This window comes from Diadema antillarum, unplaced genomic scaffold, assembly GCF_040938485.1.
Source record: "Diadema antillarum isolate AM-2024a unplaced genomic scaffold, OU_Dant_1.0 seq00001765_RagTag, whole genome shotgun sequence".
In the NCBI taxonomy this organism is placed as follows: Eukaryota; Metazoa; Echinodermata; class Echinoidea; order Diadematoida; family Diadematidae; genus Diadema; species Diadema antillarum.
The window spans coordinates 70,930-97,190 of record NW_027272446.1 but is presented as its reverse complement, the minus strand read 5'-3'; the positions used below and the strand labels follow the sequence as shown (position 1 = coordinate 97,190).

General features: G+C 38.4%; 1 protein-coding gene across 3 annotated transcripts in view; it reads right to left on the bottom strand.

Moving 5' to 3' along the window:
• Window positions 1-18,836, bottom strand: part of LOC139712159 (uncharacterized protein ZK1073.1-like) — a 64,373-nt gene extending 45,537 nt beyond the window's left edge. Inside the window, exons 1-2 of one of the 3 annotated variants that reach the window (XM_071623998.1) lie at window positions 18,753-18,836; window positions 18,260-18,510 (exon numbers count right to left, since the gene is read on the bottom strand). In XM_071623998.1, coding sequence (XP_071480099.1) covers window positions 18,260-18,277 — 18 coding nt within the window. In that variant the 5' untranslated portion in view covers window positions 18,278-18,510; window positions 18,753-18,836. Of the gene's footprint in view, window positions 1-9,486; window positions 9,978-18,259; window positions 18,511-18,752 lie in introns of those variants that run through there. The other 2 variants (XM_071623997.1, XM_071623996.1) reach the window with 2 other exon arrangements.
• Between the last annotated feature and the right edge of the window lie 7,425 nt (window positions 18,837-26,261).

The following is a 26,261-nucleotide window of genomic DNA, read 5'->3' as shown; positions in this document are numbered from 1 at the left end:
ACAGATAGCTGGCAATCCCAAATTCTATTGCCAGACCAGCACAACAAGACGGTTTAGCATCATTTGTTGTTTATCTGGCTTGTCAAGACAATTTGTCAAAAATGGTTTTTAAAAAAACATCCTTTTCAACACACATTGTACTGTTAAAGAAAAATAATCAACAACTTAAACAACCCTAGAGCTGTAATTCTCTGTAATAATGATGTAGCCATCATAAACTGTAATAAGGTACATTGTGGCTTCAGTCAATTTACCAGATCAGTGTTTGAGATTGGTAAAATCTCCTATAGACAATGCATGTCTGTACCTTATAAAAAGGAAATTCACCATAAGAACCACTAGACATCACCAAAACAAAAGTCAATCCTCTTATTAGTATTCTATGGAATAAAAACAGACAGCATCAGATACTTTTGAATACAAAATCTATGATATTCAAGGCAAGTCTGCATGCACCCATTTTCCCAAATAATATGGTAAACGGGATATATCCAGCTAAATTGCCGTTTACAACATGTAACATTAATATTGTTTGTAAATTTTAAGTACTTGCTGTAATAGTCATATGATTCCTTAGCCCCCCCCCCCCCCCACACACACACACATACACTATGTATACATAATGCCTAAATACATGTATGTACACAGACAATTTGAAGGTACACCCAATATCATGGTAAAAGTATGCAACCATGTGTATGTACAGCGTGCACATATTCTTCACTAATCAGGTGTTTTTTTGTCTGGTACTCTCTCAGGTATTGCCCTACACAGGAGGGAATATGGCTCAACACACAGCTCCGGATCAGCTCTGGAAATGTCAAATGTAAATGCCCGCTCGTCACATGCACACTTCAGTGATGGATTACAGCCTCTTTTTTTTTTCTTTCTTTCTTTTTTTGTGTTCTTCTCATTCATTTTTTGATGCACTGTTCTTTCTGCAATAATGTGTATATCCTATAGTACTAGAAGATTACACTAATTGGGTCATTGGAAACAAAAAATTCATGAAGACTTGATTTAATATTAAACAAATCAAATCACTCTGACCCTGATTGCCTTGCTTTTCCCATAATTCACTGTTCCCTTGTTGCTCTAATACAAAGTATAACATGCACAGTTCCTCATCAAAAAAAACAAAAAAAACATTGCTGTTGTTTCTTTTCTACTGCTGTATCTCTTTCTAAATGGAAATAATACTCATTCTCAGTCATATTGGATACAACCAATACAGATACAAGGTAGAGTGTTGAACATGCTGTCATTCATTGTACACTGTTCATCAAGGAATTTGATGGACTTGCCACTGGATCATATAGCAATTGGAATGACACTAACTACCTAAAATTGATGTCGGGCCTCCAAATGTCAAAAAAAGCTATCTTTTGGTGGTTGAAACATGACATAATTCTTCAAATCTTTTGAATGTATTTGAGGATATTGTTGAATATACTGGAGGTATTTAGACTGTCTCATGATAGATCTTTGACCGTCATGGGCGTTTTCACCTTTAAAAGCCGATATTTTTGTGTTGTATTGTCTGAACCAAACAATCTGTTCGTGGTTTTGCCTCTCTACTTCTGTTGCATGGTACAAACATATGCACCTTAACATACTGTATACATCGCAAGTGCGTGTATTATAAACACATGTGTATACATGTGTGTGCGCGGTTAAGATGTGGCTTGTACGAATACCCAAAGGCGTGGATAAATCAATAGTTTTTAAATGTACATGTTTTGTTAATGTGCAAGACTTGAATGTCAGAACAAGTCATTTCCTAATTGATGTATTTCTCTCCTATCTTTCAATGTATCAAAACAATATCACATAAACATGTCAACAAACCTGAACGAAAAAGAGGCTTGGCCCATGGCCTATAAGCCAAGTATTGTTAAACCAGAAATTTTGCAAGCATCAAACTTCCGCGAACAGATCATTTTTGTAGAATAGACCGTTTTTGTCAAATAGACCGTTTTTGAAATTCATTACAACTTATAAACGTTTTCTTTTCCTACATTACTGTAGTAACAAAGCATTTCATCCCCCTGTTCCATGCCATCAAGTTCCATCTAGAGGCAGTAATTCGCTTAGTTGTTGCTAAGTCGAGCAAGCCTTCAACAAGCTTTGTGGTTATTAAAGTGCAATTTTTGTGAACAAAACAAGCATAAAATCGTAATACATTACAGAACCCGTCTATTTTGCAAGGAACAAAGATTCACAAAAATAAAATGCATGCAAATTTTGTTTGCCTATAATGCCAGTGGCAATTCGCGAACATTTCATGCCGTGAAAAAGGCCATTGGCTCAAATTTGTGAAAGTTTCGTGCTGCTTATATTTCTGGTTTTACAGCGTGCTATATAAGGCCAAGTAAAAAAAGAAACCAGTTTCTCGTCCTCGCGCGCATCGATTTTGGCCGCCGCGTCGATTTTTTTACTATTTACTATTTTCAAAATGGCGCTGAAAATACCAAGAAATTCATAATTCTCGTCCCAGCCCGCTCCCCGCCCGCATCGATTTTCTGTTGCCGCATCGACTTTTTTTGATATTTACTATTTTTTCGGTACGTCGTGATGTAGACAGGACGTTGAGCACCTTCTGTACATTTCTCTCGTGCTGTTGCCTGCTTCATGTGCTGCTAGATTGATTGCGCAATGTAACCACAAACCCCGTTATAACGAGGTCCGTGGGACTGGCGATATTACCTCGTTATAACCGCTACCTCGTTATAACCGTACTCATCAAAAACAAAGAAAAACATAAGCATGACATCATAATTATACCCATCAATGAAACTTAAACATACCCTTTGCGTTGTTATTACACAATTATTGAGCGTTATTATTGAGAGAATAAAGGGAGATTATTTGTGAATTAGACGAAGAAATAGAGGCTGAAATGATAAGTTAATTCTTTATTGTAATTCTTGCTTGTTAAGCTTTTTCTAAACACCAGCGCAAACATGGGGGCAAGGCTATATAGAGTAACATACAGGCCTTGTTTACCGTAACTTGCTAGGTATTTTTACGCTGTTGGTGCCCAACGGGAATGCGATGATTTCATGAAACATTTCGGCTGTAATCTTGTACACAATGTACAATGTATGATCGTTGCGCCCAAATGGATAAAAAATGCGTTCTTTATTTTCTTCCGAAAATCTCTTCGCGTTTTGTACGACGGTTCTTGAAAATATGCGACAGGATTTAATGTGGGAGGTTGTCATCTTGTTTACGCAAATCTGTACCAGATCTATTCAAACTAATAAATGCGTTTGTTTCTTTTTCTGATTTAGGTTAACATGCGTCATTCAACTTTTTTTACGCTACTGTCACCTGGCGAGATCGCGATGATTTCAGAGTAACATACATGCGTTGTTTACCGCTAACTTGCGAGGTACATTTTTGTATTTTACGCTGTTGGTGCCCAGCGGGAATTCGATAATTTCATGAATCATTTGGCTGTAATTTTATCGTTACGCTCGAAGGGATTAAAAATACGTTCTGTATTTTCTTCCGAAAATCTTTTCGCGTTTTGTACATCCGTTCTTGAACTGTTGAATGCGTTTGTTTCTATTTCCGAGCACCGATTAAGTAGGTTAACATGCGTTATTCAACAATTTTTACGCTACTGTCACCCGGCGAGATCGCGATGATTTCATTAATTATTTCGGCTTTAATCATACACACTCATATTTAAATTATCATTCGTTAAATGATAATGAACAAATCCAGATCTATTCAAACTAATACATGCGTTTGTTTCTTTTTCCGAGCACCGATTAAGTAGCTTAACATGCGTTATTCAACTATTTTTACTCTACTGTCACCCGGCAGGATCGCGATGATTTCACTAATTATTTCTGCTTTGATCATACACACTCATATTTAAATTATCATTTGTTAAATGAGAATGAACAAATCCAGATCTATTCAAACTAATAAATGCGTTTGCTTCTTTTTCTGAACACCGATTAAGTATAGGTTAACATGCGTTACTCAACTATTTTAACGCTATACTGTCACCCGGTGGGATCGTGGCGATGATTTTATTATTTCGGCTTTAATCATCCAAACTCATATTTGCTCAAAACCTGCAAAAGAACTGGAAGTCGGAACTAACATTGGAAAGGATATAATGATGAGTTGCACACGCATTCAAATTGTCCATTTTTGGTCACAATTTTATTGATCGCTACATGAAAAGTTTTTGAATGCGTTATCTATTTTTTTTTTTCTCGTTGCACTGTGGTCTGACGTCATATCACGCACGCGTTTCTCGCGAAAAAGAAAATCGAATGATTATGTTTAATAATTTAGTAGGAACATCGGATGGTGTTCCTGTGTCTTATCGCGTGATTAAGAAGAAAACATGGAAGGAACGGTTCTCTGCAAAACGGGAAAAGACGTGGATAGCGAGATTTCGGTTTCCAATGTTTCATTTGTCGCGTGTTTGAAAGCGGCAATTTGGTCGAGAAATGGAACCTCGTTATATCCGATCAAATTGCTTATGTTTTTCTTTATCATGATTTACCGAAATTGTCCTCGCTATAACCGGAATCTCGTTATAACCGAACTCGTTATAACCGATTCGTTCTGCCTTAGGTTTACACTCAAAGGAAAACGGGACCGACGCGATCACCTCGTTATAAGCGATTCCTCGTTATAATTCGTTATGATTCATAGGTTCAACAAGTGATGCATAAATGTCACTATTTTATGTTAAAAAAAACACACGTTTTTTCCCATACCCTTGATATGACTAAATGAATACAGTCACAGTGTAGTTAAATTGGTATACTTGTCATGCATAAACAGCAATATACGCAGATTTGGTATAGAATTGTGCATCACTCAAATGATAAGTGGTTTATATCACTGCTGGTTCTTGGTAGCACTGTAATGATGGCCATGGAAGAAATGAAGGGAGAATGTGACTTACTTTCACAGGTACATGTTTTACTACATAATAGTTTTGGTATACAATCATTCATCATCCAAATGATGAGTGATTATCAAATGTCTTTTTAGAACATGAAGAAACATCTTTAAATGTTTAATGCTATAATGCCATATCAGTATCATTTTGACATCCATCTGCAATTGTACAAGCCAGTTTCCAGTTGAATGTGCTACAATTGTACTGTGAAGAAATGCAGATACATACCAGCTGTGTGGACACAAAAAGTCACAAACACAAATGATAAATAAATCAGTGTTTTGAATATCATGGAATTTATTTCAGTCTTGCATTTGTTGAAAGACATGTTTTATACCTGTTTCAATTAATAGCACAATACATCAGAATTGCAAGTACGCTAGTATCAGAAATGCCATTCAAACACTATATACCAGTATTAAAGGGAAGGTAAACCCAAAAAGCAATGTGGATTGAGTGAAAGCAGCAACATTAGTAGAACACATCAGTGAAAGTTTGAGGAAAATCGGACAATCGATGCAAAAGTTATGAATTTTTAAAGTTTTGGTGTTGGAACCGCTGGATGAGGAGACTACTAGAGGATATGACGTATGAGTGGACAACAATACAAAGAAAATATAAAGGAAATTCAACAAAAATTCACTTTTCTAGAATTATGAAAGAGCAATGGACCAACCTCTTTCAGAAAGCAGGGGGAATAATTGCTACCCTTAACATATGTCAATATCAAGCTGATGGAATTTGTAATTTTCATGAAAAATGGATTTTTGTAGAATTTTCTTTATATTTTCTTGGTATTGTTGTCCACTCATTCGTCATAACCTCTAGTAGTCTCCTCGTCCAGCGGTTCCAACACCAAAACTTTAAAAATTCATAACTTTTGCATCGATTGTCCGATTTTCTTCAAACTTTCACTGATGTGTTCTACTAATGTTGCTGCTTTCACTGAATCCACATTGCTCTTGGGGTTTATCTTCCCTTTAAGATGGCCATTTTCCCTTCGACAACTGTAGTGGAAAGAAAAAGCAAATGTATTTCTGCATGCATGAAGTTTCATTCCAAGTATATCTATTTGTTTGAAAATGCACAGAGTGCAGGCAAGACATACACTTGGGACCTGGTCTCTCATAACACAGCTACCAGAGTGATATTTCATTTCATAAACTGGATATAGAAAATACACGTAGTAAAGCCCTCTCTCTTTACCTTTCTCAGAATTACCGGACGAGAAACACATATTTCTTTCATTTTGACAATCCTCGAAAAAATAGTAAGATATCAAATAGTAAGGACCTCCCTCATCGCCTTGCTCAAAAAACCCGGACGAGAAACTGCTTTCTTTTTTTACTTGGCCTAAGGTTCTACACTTAAAATCAAATCTTGCATCAAAACCTTATTCTCATGCATGCACACAGTAACACGTTAATATTCTATCCCTCATGTAAAGCTTCTTGCAATATGATTGTACAGAGCACGAAAATGGGGTACTTTTACTGGAAATCTACGAGCAGCTGAATGCGGCGCAAAGGCTTAATATCTAGTGTGATATAGTACATTTGGGAATCCACAATCTGCACGCAATCGGGATTCTGTGATCAATATCTAAATTTCTCACATTAGAATGTACGCAGTGCGCGTAGTAGCAATGCTAGCATAGTAGCTAGCGCGCCAGCTAGCGCGCCGGCATTACAGAAATCTGTGGTGCGATGGCGTGTGCGTGTGATCAATGCAATTCAGCTCAGTTGACAAATTGACTGCTTCAATTAACAGAGGAATTTCGTAAATTGCAGCAGATGTACAACATATCAGGTACGGTTTAAAATTATTTTTGGAAGCTAAAACCGACTTTGAAGATGAACTAGATGACGAAGCCACTTTAGGCCTACTTCTAATGTTGGTCCTAGACCTCCTTCTCTCGCAGTTCGACGCTGTAGCTCGGATCATCAACAACAGCACCTCGGTGCAAATAGTTTTACCATCCCCCTCTGAAGCAGTCGATATTTGTATACTATCAATCACATTCTAAACACTTCACTTCTCAGAGAGAACACATTCCTTGTATTGAACTCTTACCCCTTACTTATCATCTAGTCAGTCAATTGGCAGCCAGTAATCGCTAATATGTAAAGTTGATCATATCAAAATGTTGTTCTGAGTCATGTACTATTAATGGCTTGGTCACAAAAACCATTACGAACTGCTACGAACGCCGTACGAATGATTTTTAGACAATTTCATAAGATCTTCTTAGGAAGGCCGTACAAAACCAGCATTCGTATACCGTTCGTAGACCGTTCGTAAGTTCGTAGCCTGGTCAATGGTCTTGCCCGAGATCTTTTTTTAACTTCGTACGAAACCCTCTCTTCGTAAGGCGGCCGTACGAACTCCAGAATTTGTACGAACAGTGACATTCGTACGAACGCATCATTCTTACGAACCTTTGTGACCGTAGCTTTAGTACAGTGGCGGATCCAGGGGGAGTGCACTGGGCGTGTGCCCCCCCCCCTTTATTTTTTTTTGTCAAAACAAAAGAAATAAAAAGAAAAAATTGGAGGGTGCGTGTGCCCCCTCTTTACAGAATTCCTGGATCCGCCCCTGAAGTACAATGTAGCTTCCCGTAGAGTCACTGTAACTATATTGGGCATTTGAAAATAATACACTGTAATTCACAATATACACAGTACCACAGACCTCTATTCATTCCAAATTATCGAGATTGGAGACATAAAGGAATGGTTCGTGTGTACCCCCTGATTGCATTGGATTTTTTTTCTTTTTTTGACTCTAATCAAACATTTAAAAAGAGGACAAGACTTTGCAGTTGTGATGAGGGTTGAATAAAAATAGGGCATGATTTTTTTTTCTTTTTTTTGTGGGGGGGGGGGGGGGGACACCCCCTAACCCTAGACTGATCAGACCCTGTGCAAAGCATGACAAGGACCTGTACAATTTCATTAAGACAACCCTTGTAACAGCTTCAAAATATTACAACTTCATACTATCTTCAAATTCTATGTTTTACTCGCATGAAATCGATTGCTTGGACTTAAATTTGGCATCACAATCTATAGCGAGCCATCAGGCACTGCCCATGGGGCAAAATTTACATTTCTGACTGCAAAACCAGTCCACTGCTGCACCAGTCCAAGTGCTTACTACAAATTGTAGTAAGCACAAAGTTTATGCAGCCTTTAGTCATCTGCCATATAAATTGATTTCTGCTGCAGAATTTTTCCTTTTTTTTGCGCTGTTCGTATGTATCGCCACACAGCAGCATGACCTCTTTAAAGTGCCCAGTGACTACATGTACCATCTTCTGCCTACATTGTATAGGATATGGAAAAAAATGAAATTCAGTGTGCAGATGAAGCAATTAATCAGCATTTTTTCTTTTTTTTTTTGCAAGTTGTGAATTGTTGAATTCAAAATCTATCTACATCTAGATCTAGATCTAGATGATCCTAGAAGCAGGTCAGAGTTTAGACAGAAAGATCCGTCTGTCCGGAGGAGTCTTTTTTTTTTTTTTTCCCGTATACTACACCAGGTAGGAGGGGATCTGTGAAGCCAGGCGCAGTCTCCGTGGAACATATATCCCCGACAACCAGATACAGATCGATCTTTCGGTCAAGTCAGAGTTACCAAATATTATGTACCTATAATTAATACAAAATTGTGTAATCACACCGAGTTACCAAGTTTTTTGACGGCCATTGGTGCAGCACTAGCCACTGTCACTTTGCAACAGTGCTGTGTCTAATCAGTAATAAAGGAATTCTCAACTGGAACAGAAATGACAAACCAAAAAAGGTACATTTACTACGATACACTGCATAGTATATTACAATCTAACATATTCAAACTGCCTCGGGAAGGTTACTGACCAGGATCACTGCACTGGTTCAGATCTGTGTTATAGAACCTAACTTAGGCCCTAAATAAATGTGCAGTGGAGTGGACAGTATCCATTTGTACTTGTATTTTATAAACATGGGCAACAGGCTTTCATTTTTAAGATCTGTGCCACTCTACAAAGTGCAAGTTAGAGTCTAACTTCTAGAAGAAATTCATATCTAACCGATGCTACAGGCAAAAAACAATCAAGCAAACAAAGCTCTGAGAAAAAACAAAACAAACAAACAAACAGGTAACTGGTTAAATTAGGATCAAAACATTTACATGAAAACTGACTTGGAACAATGTCGATGCAGTGGTAACTTTTGATGAAGGCCTAAAATACAACAACTGTAACGTTAAGCAAGAAAAAATACCAACAACAATGCATTTTTAGAGGTCTGGACTGGAGTTCCCAATACTGGGCTGGTTTCTACACCACATCATTTTAAGGAGTTGAGGCATCTCACATGATTCAGGCATTAAGTAAAACAAAACCAGTGTCAATTCTGGTTTTCGAGTCCTCTCTGCTCTGTTTAACACACTGCTAGCGTTAGTTCACTTTATTCAAATCCCAACGCAGGCGAGATGCTTAAAAATAGAAAATCTAAAGGCTCAAGTCGAGCTTGAAAATATTTTTATGTAGCGTGTGTTCCTACCACAGGTTGCGGAGCAACAGTTGGAGATTGGGCGTCTTGGTTAGAATTTGCCATTTCTGAAGCCTGTGAAGGAGCAACTGCTAGCGTTATCTCAGAAAGTTCCAGCAGGTCGGATGACAAGATGGGTAGTCCTAGTGTTGCTCGTCTGCAGAGCGGTACCTACCACTACGCGATACGAAAATTATGGTTTGGGCGATAGCGACGTCGCAATTGATAACGTAACGTTAGCTGTCTGACAGCAAAGTCGCTACAAATGCAGGTGCAACGTTATGTTGTGAGGAGCCTGTTTTGTTCCGACGACTCAGAGAGAGTGAATGTGGCCTCGCTATGTTGAATTCTCAAGTTGTTTAAAGCGGTCACTGATGCACATCCACGGGATCGCGGATCGAAGGTTCTTCAACTACACTCAGCATCTAGCTAGCAGCCCTAGCCTGCAGAGACTGACCAGTATCTAACGATTGTTAGGCGACTTTCGACTGCATACAACACGCGATCCGATCCGACGCGTCGACGATGGTGGGTACGAACGTGAAAAGTAGGCGCACACACGCAGTCTGACAGCCGAGCTAAAGCTACCGAGCGCGACAGTGCTGGCAACCCCCTGGGCCACTCGGCTGTGCTCTGTTCATCATACAGCGAAAGAGCCTTGACAAAAGGCTAGTGTGAAACCAGTCGTAAATACTCGAGTACTACATGTACTCAATTTTAATTGATACACGCCATTAAAACCAAAACAACAACAACAATTTTTCGAAATAATACAGATTATACATGTATACTTTTACGCAGGCAAATAGAGTAGACGTATACCGACAGCTGGCCAAGGACCCCTATTACAATCTTTACCTTTTTGTGTGGAAAATATTAAAAAAAGGAAAGGAAAGAAATTTTATAGAGCAGCGTTTGGCGTAGACATTCTATAGAGAATGGGAAACGCCACTAAACACAAGACAACAACAACAATTTTTTGAAACGTGCAGGTGACTTCGGGGCTGTGCTGCTCAATTCAATAACCGAAGCGACAAAATAGTCTTTTATTCCAGACTTGCAAACCCCGTGCTCACCCTTGCATCATATCAATCTTGCATGGATAAATTGCACTAACAGTCATAACCAATAGAAAAACAAATAAATGGATAAACAACAACAGCAGGAGAGAAACAGAGCTTTTGTAAAAGGTAAAGCTCCAATTTCTCTGATGCCTACGGTTAAGGTTTCAAAACGGATGTGGTAGATATAGTATAGGCTTACTGTTAGTATTGGTTGAGATGAGGATCAGTACACTTTTTGCGAGATATCAATAACCATGTTGAAGAGCATAGTACAATTCTAAGGGGAATTCAAAGCTTATTTGATGAAAAACAAAGCGATCATAATAAAAGTTGGGTCCCATCTTTTATTACGATTGCTTTGTTTTGGATATCTCACCCATTTCAAAACTACTTTTCGTCAAATAAATTTTAAATCTATTTTAGAATTATTATGCTCTTTCATATTCCATAAAGGATTTCTCATTATCTCACGAAAAGACATGAAAACCTGAATCTCATCTCAACCAAAATTATACCATCCCTTTAATGTTTAGTTTATACTTTTCCTTTGGCGTTCAGATAGACGAGAAAGAAAATGAATCAGAGGTCGTCAAAAATGTTAAAGTACTAAAACTATGCTATAATTATGAAAAGAGAAATTCTATGTGGGCCACTTCAGATGGTGGAGTTCATGGGTGAAAAAATACAAAGCAACCCTCATTGAACCCATTTGTTACTCTTCAAGAATCATGCTGCAACAGCGAAATGATAGTCCAAAGCCTGGACAATATTGCAGCATGACATTGCATGATCATTTTTTTTTTAAAGAAAGAAAATGCAATGGAGAGGTGTAGGTGTCCACTCTTCATCAGTATAATATTCATTATTTCACGATAGAAATAACACGGCAATGCGATGATGTACAACTATACTGAAAGACAGTGATAGGATGACTTCATAGAATTTTTGTATTGACGTGAAATTATACCAATTATTGTTTTAAGTTGTTCCAGGACGTATACCATTTTCCGCAATAATAAGAAGAGTATAGGGTGACCCTTAGAGGTGTACATGAAAAGTAAGATACGTAAGACTGAGAACGAGTTTTAGAAGTTAAGAACCACCTGATAAGTCATTTTTCAACATTTTAATCAGACTTATTTTTAATCAGACTTTTTAATCATACTTATTAACTCCCTTCCAAAAGTATTACACCTGCACCAATGACGGTCACATGAGGGCGTACACCACTTTTCTGTCAATCGCCGTTGGTAGCATTGGTCCGCGTACAGGTTATAATTCTTCTGACTGCGTCCTTTACAAAGTTAGTGATGTTTTCATATACAGTAGTTCGTTCTGGCAAAAGTCCCATCGGGGCAAGCCATCGCCATGTAATTATTAAAATCCTTTACAGAGACTCTCCATGATAACCACCCGAGTCTTGTCTCGAGCTATAAACCCGTTTAAAGGCATCGACTGTTAGTGTTTGATTCAGTTTGTATCAAACGCCCTATAACATTATGTGACAATAATGGAGCAGAGAGACACCTGTGGCAGAAGCGTCCAGAAACGTCCTGGAACTTGACTTCTAGATAAAGTTGTCCTCATAGATTCAAGTGCAGCATGAATTATTCCCAAGTGATTGTTGATCCTCTATTACCTTGTTTGTATGTCAAGGGTCAAACCCCAGGTAAAAAAAGCAGCAACACAAAGCAAAAACACTAAAGAGGGTGCAACTGAAGACAGACCGAAGAAGCTGTAGAGGATGCGGAGGAAGATGAAAATCAAAATGAGAACATGAAGATAATGATGGTAGTGAAGCAATAAGACAAAGGCAAATACAGCAAGGCAGGAAGAATTACAATATAAAGGCAGGAGAAAGATAACGGTTAGATGAATAAAACGAAAACTAAGAACGATTGACAGATGAAACCAAAAGGCGACGGATGAAAAGAAACAAGAAATGATAATGATGATAACTATGTTGGTGTTGATGAAAATGATGCTTTTATGATGAAAATGATGCTTTTATGATGACGAAGATGATGAAACATGGAATACCAGACGATTTACTTTGCCCATGTTTTTGGAAATTATTGTTTTGACGGCGTTGAGTTTATTCTATATATCCTTGCGTCGAGTTGTTTTTATATAGCAATTGTTTGACAAATTGCCCTTTATCGGCAATAGATACCAATCATTCAGTGTATGAGTAGGAGCCATGATAAAATCATGGGCATAACTTCCCATTCGAGTACTGTGAGTACATTGTATAGATGCTCATGGGTTCATAATTATCATGGCTATATACTCCTCAATCGGTGTGTGGAAAACGGATGCAAGAGAACGGAAAATATCGAGGGGGTGAGAATGACAGAATCGTGATTTCATCATAAAAATTATAAAGTATAGACTTGTGATACACTGTTATAGGACTACATGAATTTGTGCGCAAAACATGCAATAAAAATCAATCAAGAGGGAATTAATATCATACTGATCTGATGGCATAAGTCAACACTTTGAATTTCATTATAAATACTGTTTAATGGTTTGTTCGTTTCTATTACACTGAGATACAGCATCAAAGTTGCTAAAACGCTGAAAACTCGGGAAAACGTATGTATGGGAATGTTCTTAATTGCTGACATTTTCTATCATGAGACAATTACAACTTGAGTAGGAGAGACAATAGATGTGTACCTTGATACTTTGAAGAAGTAGAAGGCAGGCTAAATGGAACGCCATGTACAGGAGACTTAAAATGATTACATGGAAACGCTCAAATCCGGCGTTTGATAAACTCCCCTCGATATCTGGTCGTAATCATAAATTGGAGCCTAAAGCATTCACCCAATGACCTCACCGAGGTGAAATCGTAGCCAGGAATGCCCTCTAAACCCGGCGATCGCCGCTCGCAGCCAATACGATCGACTGATACCACAAGGGGGAAAACTAAAAATGAAAGAGGCCGAGACAGAGGGAGGCACACTCATTATTATGCGTGTGCGCAGACAGCTTGTGAATTCGTGCATTAAAGGGCAGAGAGGCGCCACGAGCTTGGTGCGGATAGCAAGGGAGGAAACTCAAATTTGGTGACAAACCGTACACTGAAGTACTGTGGTTCTATTCATTATACGCAATCAATGATTGTTATGAATGTACCAAAGGTGATGGCAACTCTGTTGGTTTGATTTTCGCATGTGGTGTATTATAATCACGGCAGTATAAAATAATGTGGAACAGCTTAAAATACAAATGTCGACACCACTAGTGGTTAGACTTTGATATGGGTAACTATAAGTAACATGTATTCTACTTCTATGTCTTTGAGTTCATCAAATTTCCTTCCGTGTTTGACAAGAGCAATGTTTATGATGTGCAGTCACTCCAATAATGTCGACTGCGGGAACTTATCAGGAATGATACCATTTAATACACACACACACACACACACACACATATATATATATATATATATATATATATATATATATATATATATATATATATATATATATATATATTAGATTAGTTATGCACTTCCGAGATGATCTGGCAATCTATGGCAGTTCGCAAGTGAATCAGCGTTATGTCGTTTTGATCGACGGAGGGTTGTTTTGTTTATTTGTTTGTTTTTCAAGCACATGATTATAATAAACTTGAAAAGCATGTTTTCTGCCTTTCCTTTCTCTCAGATTCCAAAGCCGGTGGCAAACCTCCGACAAGAAGCCTCCAGTACAAAAAATAATTATAATAAAATAAACACAAATCTAAGATTTTTTTTTTTTTTTGGTACAAGACTAAGCAACTCTTTTCGTTGACGTCACGCATTAAATGCGCCATCCGATCTGAGTGACCACGAGGCGATGTTTACATGGTTCATATCACTCTTCTATCGGCTTGTTTTTACGATTGAACGATCAACTTCAAATTACCATGTAAATAGCGGCATCTCTGGTTAGACGTGAGTCAACCGTGGTGAAGATACAAGGCCGAAACTTTAATGAAGAGAGGTTCTCAGTTTTATGACATTTTCAGCATTAGGATGTTTCTTAACTTCAAATTTGATATTCAGCATATTATTTCACCACAACACAAAGCAGTAATCACGGAAACATGATGGAAGCATTATTATCCTATTCGAAGCTCAGAGCCATATGACAAGGCGAACGCGCGAAATGAAAAAAAAGAGGAATATTTTCCATCATGATGGTCACGGTCTGGTGGACACAGGTGGTTGGTATCATCTTCCTTCGGATCATTAATTATGCCAAAGAGCGAGACTTTATCCAATCAAGCTCATCTGATCCATGACGTATGCCCAGAACACATGCGGAATTCTACTCCTGATGCTGTATATGCGTAACGTATATAGGAGACTTGCAATTTTCATAAATCACGGCTTAGTATCCTAATGACGAGGAACTGGCGTAACCTGAGACGTTTGCGCCGTGCATTGCTCGATCTTTTGATGTTGATCACTGCATGCCAAACCAGTGGATGACAGGTTGTAAGCAATTTCAGTAGACAAGTCCCGCCACATCAAATACATTTGATTTTGGTGTCCGCTTGGTCGGCTATCAGTCTTTTACGCGTTTCGTATTCAAATTTAATAATAGCCTTTAGCGTGTAATACCGAATTAGTACAATGCATGTAGTCCTATAATACTTTATGCGATCATCATCTTTACACGAACAGTCAATGTTATAAATCCACACAATGCACAAACATGCACGTCCGCGTAAAGAACACCTTAAAAGTACATTATTGATATTATCATTACCACGTCGTTGTTATAGATCCCAAATCACTGACAAAATTTCCAAAATCCAAACGCTGACTGTTCAAAGCGACAAACCCCCTTATATCCCGATGTAAACCACCTGTTCGGTTTGGGCGCTCTTTTTTAAGCGATGAATAAATTGTCTACACAAGTCTAGTTACTCGATTCACTGAAAGAGTAATGCACCTGTTATTGGCTCATTGCATAACCCAAACTGAATCATCTATTCCTCTTATTTTGGAAGCTCCCAGTTATGGCCAACATAAGTTATCTGTATTTTAAACCGGATAGATCTATGTGCACAATTACCGAAAATCATAATACCATAACATCAAATAGTTTATTAGCAGATATAAAAATATAGAAGGAGGGGGTTGTGGACATAGATAAAACACAGGCAGGGTAAATAGTTTGATAACTGAAAAAAAGTTCGGCGCTATGCAGCTCTGGTTAAACAGTTGTTTTCTTTTACGATCTTAACAACGGAACTCAGTGTGTGTGTGTGTGTGTGTGTGTGTGTGTGTGTGTGTGTATGTGTGTGTGTGTGTGTGTGTTTTCAATTCAAGAAGGAAATCCGCGTATCTGAGATATTACACTGAATATACCATCTCATGGGACATTGAATTATAACTAATAGCCAGAGTGTACGAAGTTCCGAAAAAATGTCATATAAAATCATGTAATTATAAAAGAAGTTTGTGAACGTTGTAATATTATAATTCACATTTGTTTGTTTGTTTGTTTGTTTTTTGTTCTTCCATTATGTCATAATGACAATGGTATCGAATGAATTCACTTACAATGTAAACTGGATCCTCCTGTAAAGCAGCGTGTCTTGATGGCTATTCGCTGAGTGAGGCTATCCAGCTGTTTCTATCGTGTGTAAAAATGTGTCATATAATTGCTGTATTTGCACGATTGCTTTTATTTTGACGGAATAAATACCAACCAACCGACTAACCAACATTCATTCTAGAATACCTTATGGTAAGTGTAATGATGACTTATAATAATGTAAGCATTTTTTTTTTTTTTTGGGGGGGGGGGGGTCTACTTTTTGGTCCCCAGAGGAGTATCGTTCGTGCTTGTGTCATCGTAGCAACATTCAGTGTGTCCTCGGGGTTCTTCAGACTGAACACCTCGCTCCTTTAGCATTCAGGATGCACTTACAATCTTCTGAATACCAAGTGCCACGTATTTTTCACCTCTCCATCCCAGCGACGACTCGGAGAGGCCCCCCCCCCCCCCCCACCTCCCCAATCCCCAATCTCCGGACCTTGTCCTTTCATCCATACCTCCCTTCATTCTCTAACTAAACACTCTGGTTGTCTGAGATTGATGGTGACACAGCCAAGGGAGTTTAGAGTAATTCAGGACTCATCTACCTCTAACCCATCGTCTCGCCACTTCATTCTGTCCAAATGGTTTGCTGTCCACTCATTATTCATTAACCCATTGAAGACTTGTCCCGAGTATACTCGGGCAGGTGTCTGTATAGCAAAATCAGCTTGTCCTTGACGGGTTCAGACACCAAAACAATAGGATACATAAACGCCATCTTTCCCTATTCGCAAGGATAGCATTTATACCTAGGGTGTTTTTGGTTATGTAGTGAATTTTGTGTGAATTCTGCTTTAATCATTACCATAAACACTAAAAAAAAATGTATTTCTGTAACGATCGTCTACATATACATACACTTTTCAATTACTGCTGTTTTTGCTTCATCATGCCAAATCCGCAATGTAATTCTATTAGAAAAAAAAATGGGACATTAATTTGCGCCGAACCTTTTCTGTACCAAGGAGTGAATGTACACACGTTTCACACACATTCATATAGATGGACAGGAAATGAATGTAAAACGCAGAGGGTCAACAAATATCAATAAATTTACTGTACACAAGAGCGCTTTTTACACACACAAACACAAAGGTATACAAACTCTCTCTCTCCTGTCTCCCTCTCTGATCTTTCTTTCTTTCTTTCTTTCTTTCTTTCTCTCTCTCTCTCTCTCCTTTTCTTGAGCTGCATGTATATGTTCCGCTCTGGGTGAACTCAAGGCAAGCATTTAAATAGTTTCGGGCAGCGACTGTTTGGTTTCATTATTCTGTCCACGTTTTCAGTAAAAGAAACAACCATCTAACTTTGCTTTACACTCTGTAGACATCTAGCATGCTTTAAACGCATAACTTCATCGTATTCCACCCTCAACGCTCAACCAGATTCAACCTTCTTTATTGAGCTCTTCCGTGTATGAAATCAAGCGATGATTATCGAAAACATACAGCCAGTTCAAACCGTCCTTGTTCAAACATGGACTTTAGTTAATAGAAGAGGAGATTAGAACAATGCACAATTCATATGAAGTCATTCATTGGTGCAGTAGCAAATTGATCCCGTGTTTCAATTATCTTTGTAATACAAGTATAGGCCTACAACATATTTATAAAGACAAAGCAAACAGTCGACAAAATCGCATACAGTAAATTCTTTTTCAAATAGCGCAAACAAAAAATTAAATGTATAATAAGACACGACAAACCCCAAAAGGCATGTCCTATACCAGAAATTCATATTATATACATAATGTCACCTCACGGAGAGATAAAGGATTATATGACCATTAAATTGCTATCAAACGCTAATTAAGCGCACAGAAAAAAAAACATCGAGTGATTAAGTAAAATCTTACCATAACAAACGTTACAACTTGCATGAATGAGGCAGTATACCTAAAGGGATGAAAACACGTCAAAATGATTTGGATTTGTCAAAATAGCTGGATATTTGAGCAGAGAATCATCCGCATAACAAAAACGACGAATACTGCACTACTTAATGTTTTTTCTCTTCTTTCTTGTCCCTGCCAAGGCGGGTCCGCTAAAATGCCACATAATACATAAGACAACATTTCACTTTTCAAATACCTGCGTAAGGACAGCGAGTACTTACCAGTGGTAATCTGCTCATTGTGGGGTGATGATGGGTCTTTACAGCAAGTGCAAGATATCACAGTCTGGTTGTAGCAATTATACCTCCTTTAGTCACTCCAAATAGATCCTGGTAACGATAGAGTTAAAACGAATTCTTGTAGTGTCCCGATTTTGTTCCTTTGATGTCTGTACGCATTGGAGAAGCAACGTTACTGTCGCCACGTCGGTCTGCCAGCAACGAGTGTTCAGTAATCGGTTGGCGCGAGAGGCCTGAAAGAGAGAAAAAAAAAAAACACTTATCAGATATATGCACAGAGAAGTCTTAATGAGACTTCACACAATTGGGTCTCCGAAAGCGCGCGAGACCAGATTAAGAAAGGGTCAGACTGATAGAGCTTTGAAGGAGAGATAAGCGTCATTGCGCAGGGGCTAAATCAATCATTAACGAAGAGAAGAATATTTCGCTCTCAAGATATGGCGAGATGATACACTGAAGCGTCGCGGATACATACGTTAAGTATGAAAGGAAATCAAATAATCCGAAAGGAAAAGGAATACAATAATAGACAAAGCTCGAGCAGACGTCAAAGCAAGATATTGAAGAATCGGTGGCTGCGGTGCGTCTGCGCGGCGATCGAATATGCGAATGCGCAACAAACAGGACGAACGTGTGGAGTACGTGCTCCGCTGGGGGTAGTCTTCCGCGTCATTTTTTGCAAGCAAGGCCGGGAGGAGGCAAACTTAAACTTGATTGTTGCGGCGTTGTAATGCCGCCAGTTGCTGTGTACTTAATGTCGTCACGTAATTCTAGAGTTCCACGAGTGTAGGTTATTGGAAGCATGGATGGGGGTCTTGTTACGTCTTGACTTGTGTTTGCGTGTGTGTATGGGGACTCCGGAGGGTTTTACTCCTGCGCTCGTCTGCCCAGTGGCAGTGTTGTGTTTGTATACACACAATTCGACACCCAAATATTGACTGAGTAATGGCACGAGTCATACCGAGAGCGGAGTAGTAATCTTTTGCTCATTACTCCAAGTAGACATCTGCCCTTCACGACTGGTGTTTCCCTTTTAGAATGACTCTTGCATCACTCTTCACCAAACAGTAGGAGGAAGATGGAGAGGGGTAATTTCGAAGTTCAGGAGGACGTGGAGATCTGAGAAGACACCTGTTTCATCCCACTGGTCCCAGGATGAATCGTAGACTCTTTGATTTGGCACGAAGTCTGTTTACATTCTAGGGAAGTCTCCTTTCTCTCTATCTATCTCTCTCTATTTCCTCATTTAAAGGTCAGAGATCACAGCGAAATAAGATATTATCTATTGATTTCAAGACAGATTTGTATATAGCAGTTATGGGTTGAAGAAACTTATTATAATAAAGACGCTCTGAAGATTAGTGTCCAATATATTGTCCATTTTGGAAAACAAATTTCACTTCTGTATCAGTTCCTCTTCAAAATGTGCAAACGATACATCAAAAAGCTTTATCAATATATTGAAACAAATGTCGAGACATGAGGATTCTTTACAAAGGAAAAAATACATTCTGAATGACCTCTGATCGTTATTCAAAATAACTCATCATGATTGGCCAAAAGTTGTATACGATACGATAGTCGTATGAAACATGCATCACATTTTCTCCTCAAAACTGCCCTGTAATATTGCATGTACTCCTGAATATTCATCTTCAAGTTTCTGAAATTAAGGGTACGCTGCAGGATCCTAAGTTTCTGTCATGCCAGGAGCTATCAAAAAAGGAAGAAAAACAAAACCCAAGCTATACTGAATTCCCGTCGGTGTATACCACAAGTCCATGTCTAACCAAAATTGTCTTAACTTGAAATCTTTGTTTTCTGTGTTGAAGCTGAAGAATTACGTCGAAATCAGGCGATCAGTCTTTCAATGCGAGTAAATCATTTCCTTAAATAGCGCTCACATTTTTCAATCTACTTTCTTTCTGCCGATACAGCTTCAAAAAAGGAACCATTCGATTCTGGGCATAATATTATAATCTTCTCCAAATTCCTCGCATGATACTTGCAAGGCATGGTTTTCTTGTAAGGCAGTCTATAACAGGTTTAAACAACTTGCATTCAAAGGTTACGCCAGAAAACTACTGCCGAAATAGATATATTATTTTGAATAGCTAATATTTCTCTATCTATATTATGTGGGACTTGGATCAGAGGTCCCTGGTATTTTTTTGTGTCGTAACAAGCCCGCGGAAATCTCAAAGTATCTAACCAATTGAAATGCAGTGTAAAATAACAGCGAAAAATATCACTGCACCATTCGCGCTCTCTTGGCAGATATTACGGTCAGACTAAGATGTTCATTGTCCGAAGGTTTGTTAATCCGGAAATGAAATGACTATCGTTATTCCGAAGGTTCCTGGAAGGTTCATTATTCCGAAGCACACAAATCATGTAGATTTTCGCTAATCTGAAAATAAACAAGGGTTCGTTGATCTGAACTTTTGTGGCGTTTTTCCTAAGGTTCGTTATTCCGAATTTTCGTTAATCCGAAAATGAAATGAGGTACGCTGTTTCGAAATTTTGTTGATACGAAAATTAAAACAAAACAAAAAAAGTTCACTATCTCGAAGGTGTTCGTGAATCCAAAAATGGGGGGGGGGGGAGAATATGTACGACGAACTTTCTGAATTTTGGAGGGTGTGTCAAAGAGGACTCCAACCTTTAAGGAATCGAATCGTTGGCAGGAATCAACCACGACCTCCCCTGATTGCAATCGAGAGATTCCTGAAGTCAGGTCTATGTCGAGAAGACAGGGCGTGAGAGGAATATTTCCTCCGCAGAGAGAGCGGTAAGAGAGAGGGCGGGGGGGGGGGGGGGGACCGATGTTCACATCCATCCAATAGCATCGGGCTTTTTTTCTTCAAATCGATTAGTTTCTTACCACGAAAACGGTATGCCATGTCTTTTAATTAAACATGAAACATTGGTCGGATAAATGACCGAAGAAAATTATGTGCAATTTAAATCTATTGAAGTTTGGCCATGATAAGGAATCAACAAGTTTTCCATAATATAAAATGTGAATATCATCAAACTCCAGCATTGCCATGGAGAAATTTAAGAACTACTTTTATTCAGCATGTAATGTTCCGAAAACATTTCATCAAAACAAAAAGGGGCATTCGGGAGTATTTGAAGTAGTGGATATCAGATATAAATCTGACATGTCTAACACTGTACCTCGTATTGCGGAAGAGGCGAGAAAGGGGATCCTTATCTTCGGGATGATTCAAGAGAAGACGTCAAAATTCTCACGTAGCAGTCGAAGTAGAGCCAAGTAGTCAATGCTGTGTAGCCATCACGTGATGATTCAATTTTAGAGGAAAAAATCCAAAGAAGCAAGACATAGGACGGGATTCACTTTATACTGTGAGCCCACCCTATATACTGCGTATGCCAGTTCACATGATTACGATCTGAGCATCTGTTTTATAGCTCTGTGATCTGAGCATGTGCACATATAGGGCCACTGCATGCGTTCTTGAAACTGACATGTAACTGAGGTATTTGAAAAAAAAAAAAACCTTAATGAAAACTATAAATGTTATAGATATTCATGACAAATGGATTGTTTGGGATGAGCCCATATTGAAATATGCAGGTGAATGTTTTCCACCAAATCAACAAAAGCCGTTCATGAAGCACACGGTTACTACACCTTCTGCATGTCTGATTTCAACTGCATGTTCTTCTTATCTGTACATGAAAGATAAAACCCATGTTTGGAAACGTCTCATTATGGTTCCGAGGTCATTGTAAACCATCGCTATTATATCTGTGAACTGGCTTTACTTCGATATTAAGACGCGCAGTTTGGGCCATTTTGTGTAAATAACTGTGACTTGTGAATTCTTGCCATAAATGTTGGTTTGAAATGATTGCACATATCTTTTAAAACATTAACTATTGAGAACAGTTCCCCTGGTTCATGTATCAAACACTGACGGAACCGGGCATGCCAAATTATAGACAAAGCTGAATGATTTTTGACAAAGACGCAAGGAAGAATTAAGTGGCATTAAAAGCGACATTATAATAATGATGATTATGCGGTCTTATTTACCAAAGGTATATAGCCTCTTAAGTTACAATTCAATATTCCGAAGGTTTGTTATTCCGAAGGTATATGTTCACGCTATTTCGAAAGTTCGTAATTCCGAAGGTTAGTTAATCGGAAAATAAAATAAGTATAAGGTTCATCATTCCGAAGTTTCGTTAATCCGAATATATATATATAAAAGGTACGTAATTCCCAATGTTCGTTGGCAAGCATGCACTTCCTTTCGTTTTCGGAACAACGAACCTTTAAAATAAAGTTAAGTGTTTGTGGTGGGTTTTTTTTTTTCATTTTCGGATAAAAGAACCTTCGGAATAACCTTACATATTTCCGGATTAACGAACCCTTTTTTCATTTCCAGATTAATGAACATCCAAGTATAGAGAATTTGTGTGTTTCGGAATAACGAACGTTCGGAATAGCGAACATCACTCCCCACGTTAACACCTATAGGTCGAGAGGGACATCGTGGGTAAAAAAAATCTTGTCCACCGAAGTAGGTACTTGGTGGGACACGAACTCGGGACCTTCTTTTCAAAATCAGGAGTCTAATTCACTCTACCATTACAGTGGGATGGCCCAACTTATAATTAACTGAATAATGACGGCTGCTGATATGTCTTTAATGATAGTAAGACAAGTGTAGTAAAATAACAGTAGCAACAGGAGTGGCAGCATGACTAATCTTTACTGTGATCATCATTATGATATTGTGATTTGCATAGTCATAACCATCAGCATGGCCGATATATGTGCTTTTTTACGTATTAATAATAGTGGGGTATTAAGATATTTATAATCGATATCTATATGTAGTAAAGTAAAAGTAGAGGTCGTGGAAAGTAAACATGGTAGTAGAACTAAATGTATAGTGATAAGATTATGCTGATAATAATATGCCGGCAAGAGTAACGATTATATCAATTCAGGGCCTAGCATCATATGTAGTGGAGATGCCTTCATTATACACCTCGTTCACTTAACGATAGAACGATATTTCTCGATATCTTGCAGCAAGAATATCGGTGAGTCATGAGATTACGTCAGTTTTCTGAATCAGCCGACAGGATCCCCGTGTTTTGGGGAGGAAAAAGCAACATTTATTACCCGTAAGAGATTGTGTGTTGCGTGCGTATATCGCGGAGATAATATATAATTTCTTCTTGATTTTGGGTCGACAGACGAATCTGGACTCTGCTCCACATACACAATTTCCACAAATCTACAAAATGTAATTGTTTTATGACAAGTATTCACTTTCTCTCGACTTATTACTAATGTCTTTGTTTCCCTGCCTTCTGAAAGTCAGTCAAGTTCTCTCTCATTATTCTAAACAAAAGTCAAATATTTTCATATTTTAACAGGCCTTATACTGCTTTAGCTTTAACTACAAATACTGTAACTACTACCACCGCCACCTCCACTACCATCATCACTACTAATATTTATTTACTAGTATTTTATGTAATTGTGTTACGACGACTTCTACGTCTACTATATACTACTCTTACCACTTCAACGCTTCTGCTACGTCGACGACGATCATAACTACTCATCAATTCTAACTGCTACCGTTGTAAAGTTCATGGAGCTACCTCCATGTTAAGACCCAGAGCCTACTTCTGTGATACTGCCACAACTACATTATTGTCGATGTATGACTCAGTTGTTGATTGACGGCTGTTCTTTCCCTATGTAACACTGTGTCTCAAGATTTAACCAATGGGAGGTGGTTTGAGTATTTTCTTTCCGCCTTTAACATTCCCCGTGTACACCAGGACGTTGAACTTCGCATCGCTTTCAGGGGTTTTATTTTGCCCTCATATTGAGGTCGGTTCACTGACTGTGTATAGGTGGTGGTAGTCTGTCCTATCAGACCCAATTTGATTGTCACTGAATTTTAAAGAGAAAGGAAACTAAAATACATAATTATATGAATGAGTGAATGCAGACATTAGTGGAACACATCAGTGAAGTTTTAGGAAGATCGGAAAATCTGTTACCGCTCCATCGCTGGATGAGAAGACTATACAATTTACAATCCGTAATGCCATAGTCTACAGGACAACAATGTAACGAAAAATAGTATAGACTTCACCATATTCTAGTTATTTGTAGCCAATAATGGAAGAGCACTAGACTGATCTTTTTCAGAATTCATGAAGAATCACATTATCCTAAATGTGATTATGTCAGTAACAAGTACAAAATTTATATACTTTTCATTATATATATATATATATATATATATATATATATACATACATATATATTCTTTTTTTGGGGGGAGGGGGATTTTCCTCAAACTCCACGAATGCATTCTACTCATGTTCAAGGGCGTACCGAGGGGGGGGGGGGGTGTTTTGGGTGTTCAAACACCCCCCTTTGCCAAAAGGGGGGTGTTTGAGGTGTTCAAACACCTCCCTTGGGCAAAAGGGAGGTGTTTGAGCTGTTCAACACCCCTCTTCAGCAATGTTTAGATGTTGACAAATGAAACAAAAGCTGTCTTTACCGCTTTTATTTCCGTTTTGAATTCCGCCTTTCCTTTCTTTTGCGTTCATTTTCTCTCTCTCTCTCTCTCTCTTCCTTGTTTTATCTTAATGTTTGTGTGGACGATGACACATGGAGTTACATAATATACACGCACTAAAGAACTCGTGTACAGTACGTGTTAATACTACGTTACCGCACCGCGCGCGAAGCTGACGTGCAAACAGTAGACATTCCCGATCCCTGCTTTGCTTTCTGACCGAATCGCGGAGATACACGTACTTTGCGCATAATGTTCAGCGTTTACCGGTATTATACCGTACGCGGTACCGTAAATTGTATATGATGCATAATATTATGTGTGTACAATGCATGCTGCGCTGCAGCCTACTAAGTATTATAGGCACATTGCATGCTAAGTTAGTAGTATCAACTACCAACAGTGGCCATGGTGGCGTATCTAAGGGGGGGGGGGCAAGGGGGGCACGTGAAAAAAAACGAGAAAAAGAAGAAGAAAAAAAAACGACGAAGAAAAAGAAGAAGAAGAAGAAAAAAAAAAAAAACCCTCGCCCGGACGGGGGGAAGGAGAATGGGGGGGGGGGGGGGGGGGGGGGGGGGGCAGAAAACCAAATCAAACAAGATGAAAACAAAACATTAATTCCATGTTTTGTAACGCTGAAATATAAAAATTTTCGGCTCGCTCGCTGCGCCCGCTCGCCAAAATTTATCATAAAAAAAAATAAGAAGAACAAAACGTATATATGACGTGGAAATATAAAAATTTCGGCTCACTCACTCGTAGTAATTTAGAGTATTTTTCCAAGTCCTTAGTTTGTTGGAATAAATCGTTATTTATGAAGCCGTCACTATATCTTGATTAGAATTGTAAGATTTAATAACCAGAAAATGACAAGAATTCCATGTTTTGCAAGGTGAAATACAAAAATTGTCGGCTCGCTCGCTGCGCTCGCTCGCCAAAATTTATCAAAATTTATCAGATTTTATATCACCCTAAAAAAAAACCCTTTAAAGTGCTCGAAAAGCATATCAAGTGGACTTTTTTTAAGTCCCTACCGGGATGGGATTGGGGTTGAACACTGCTGGTATAAATCGTTATCTATAAGACCGTCACTATATCTTGATTAGAATTGTCATTCGAAGATTTAATAACCAAAAATGACAAGAATTCCATGTTTTGTAAGCTGAAATACAAAAATTTTCGGCTCGCTCGCTGCACTCGCTCGCCAAAATTCTTCAATATCTATTACATTTAAATCACCCTCAAAAGACCCCTTCTAAGTGCTTGAAAAAGCATATCATGTGGACTTGTGTTAAGTCCCTACCGGGATGGGGTTGGACACTGTTGGTATAAATCGTTATCTATAAGGCCGTCACTATAGTTAGAATTGTAATTCGAAGATTTAATAACCAAAA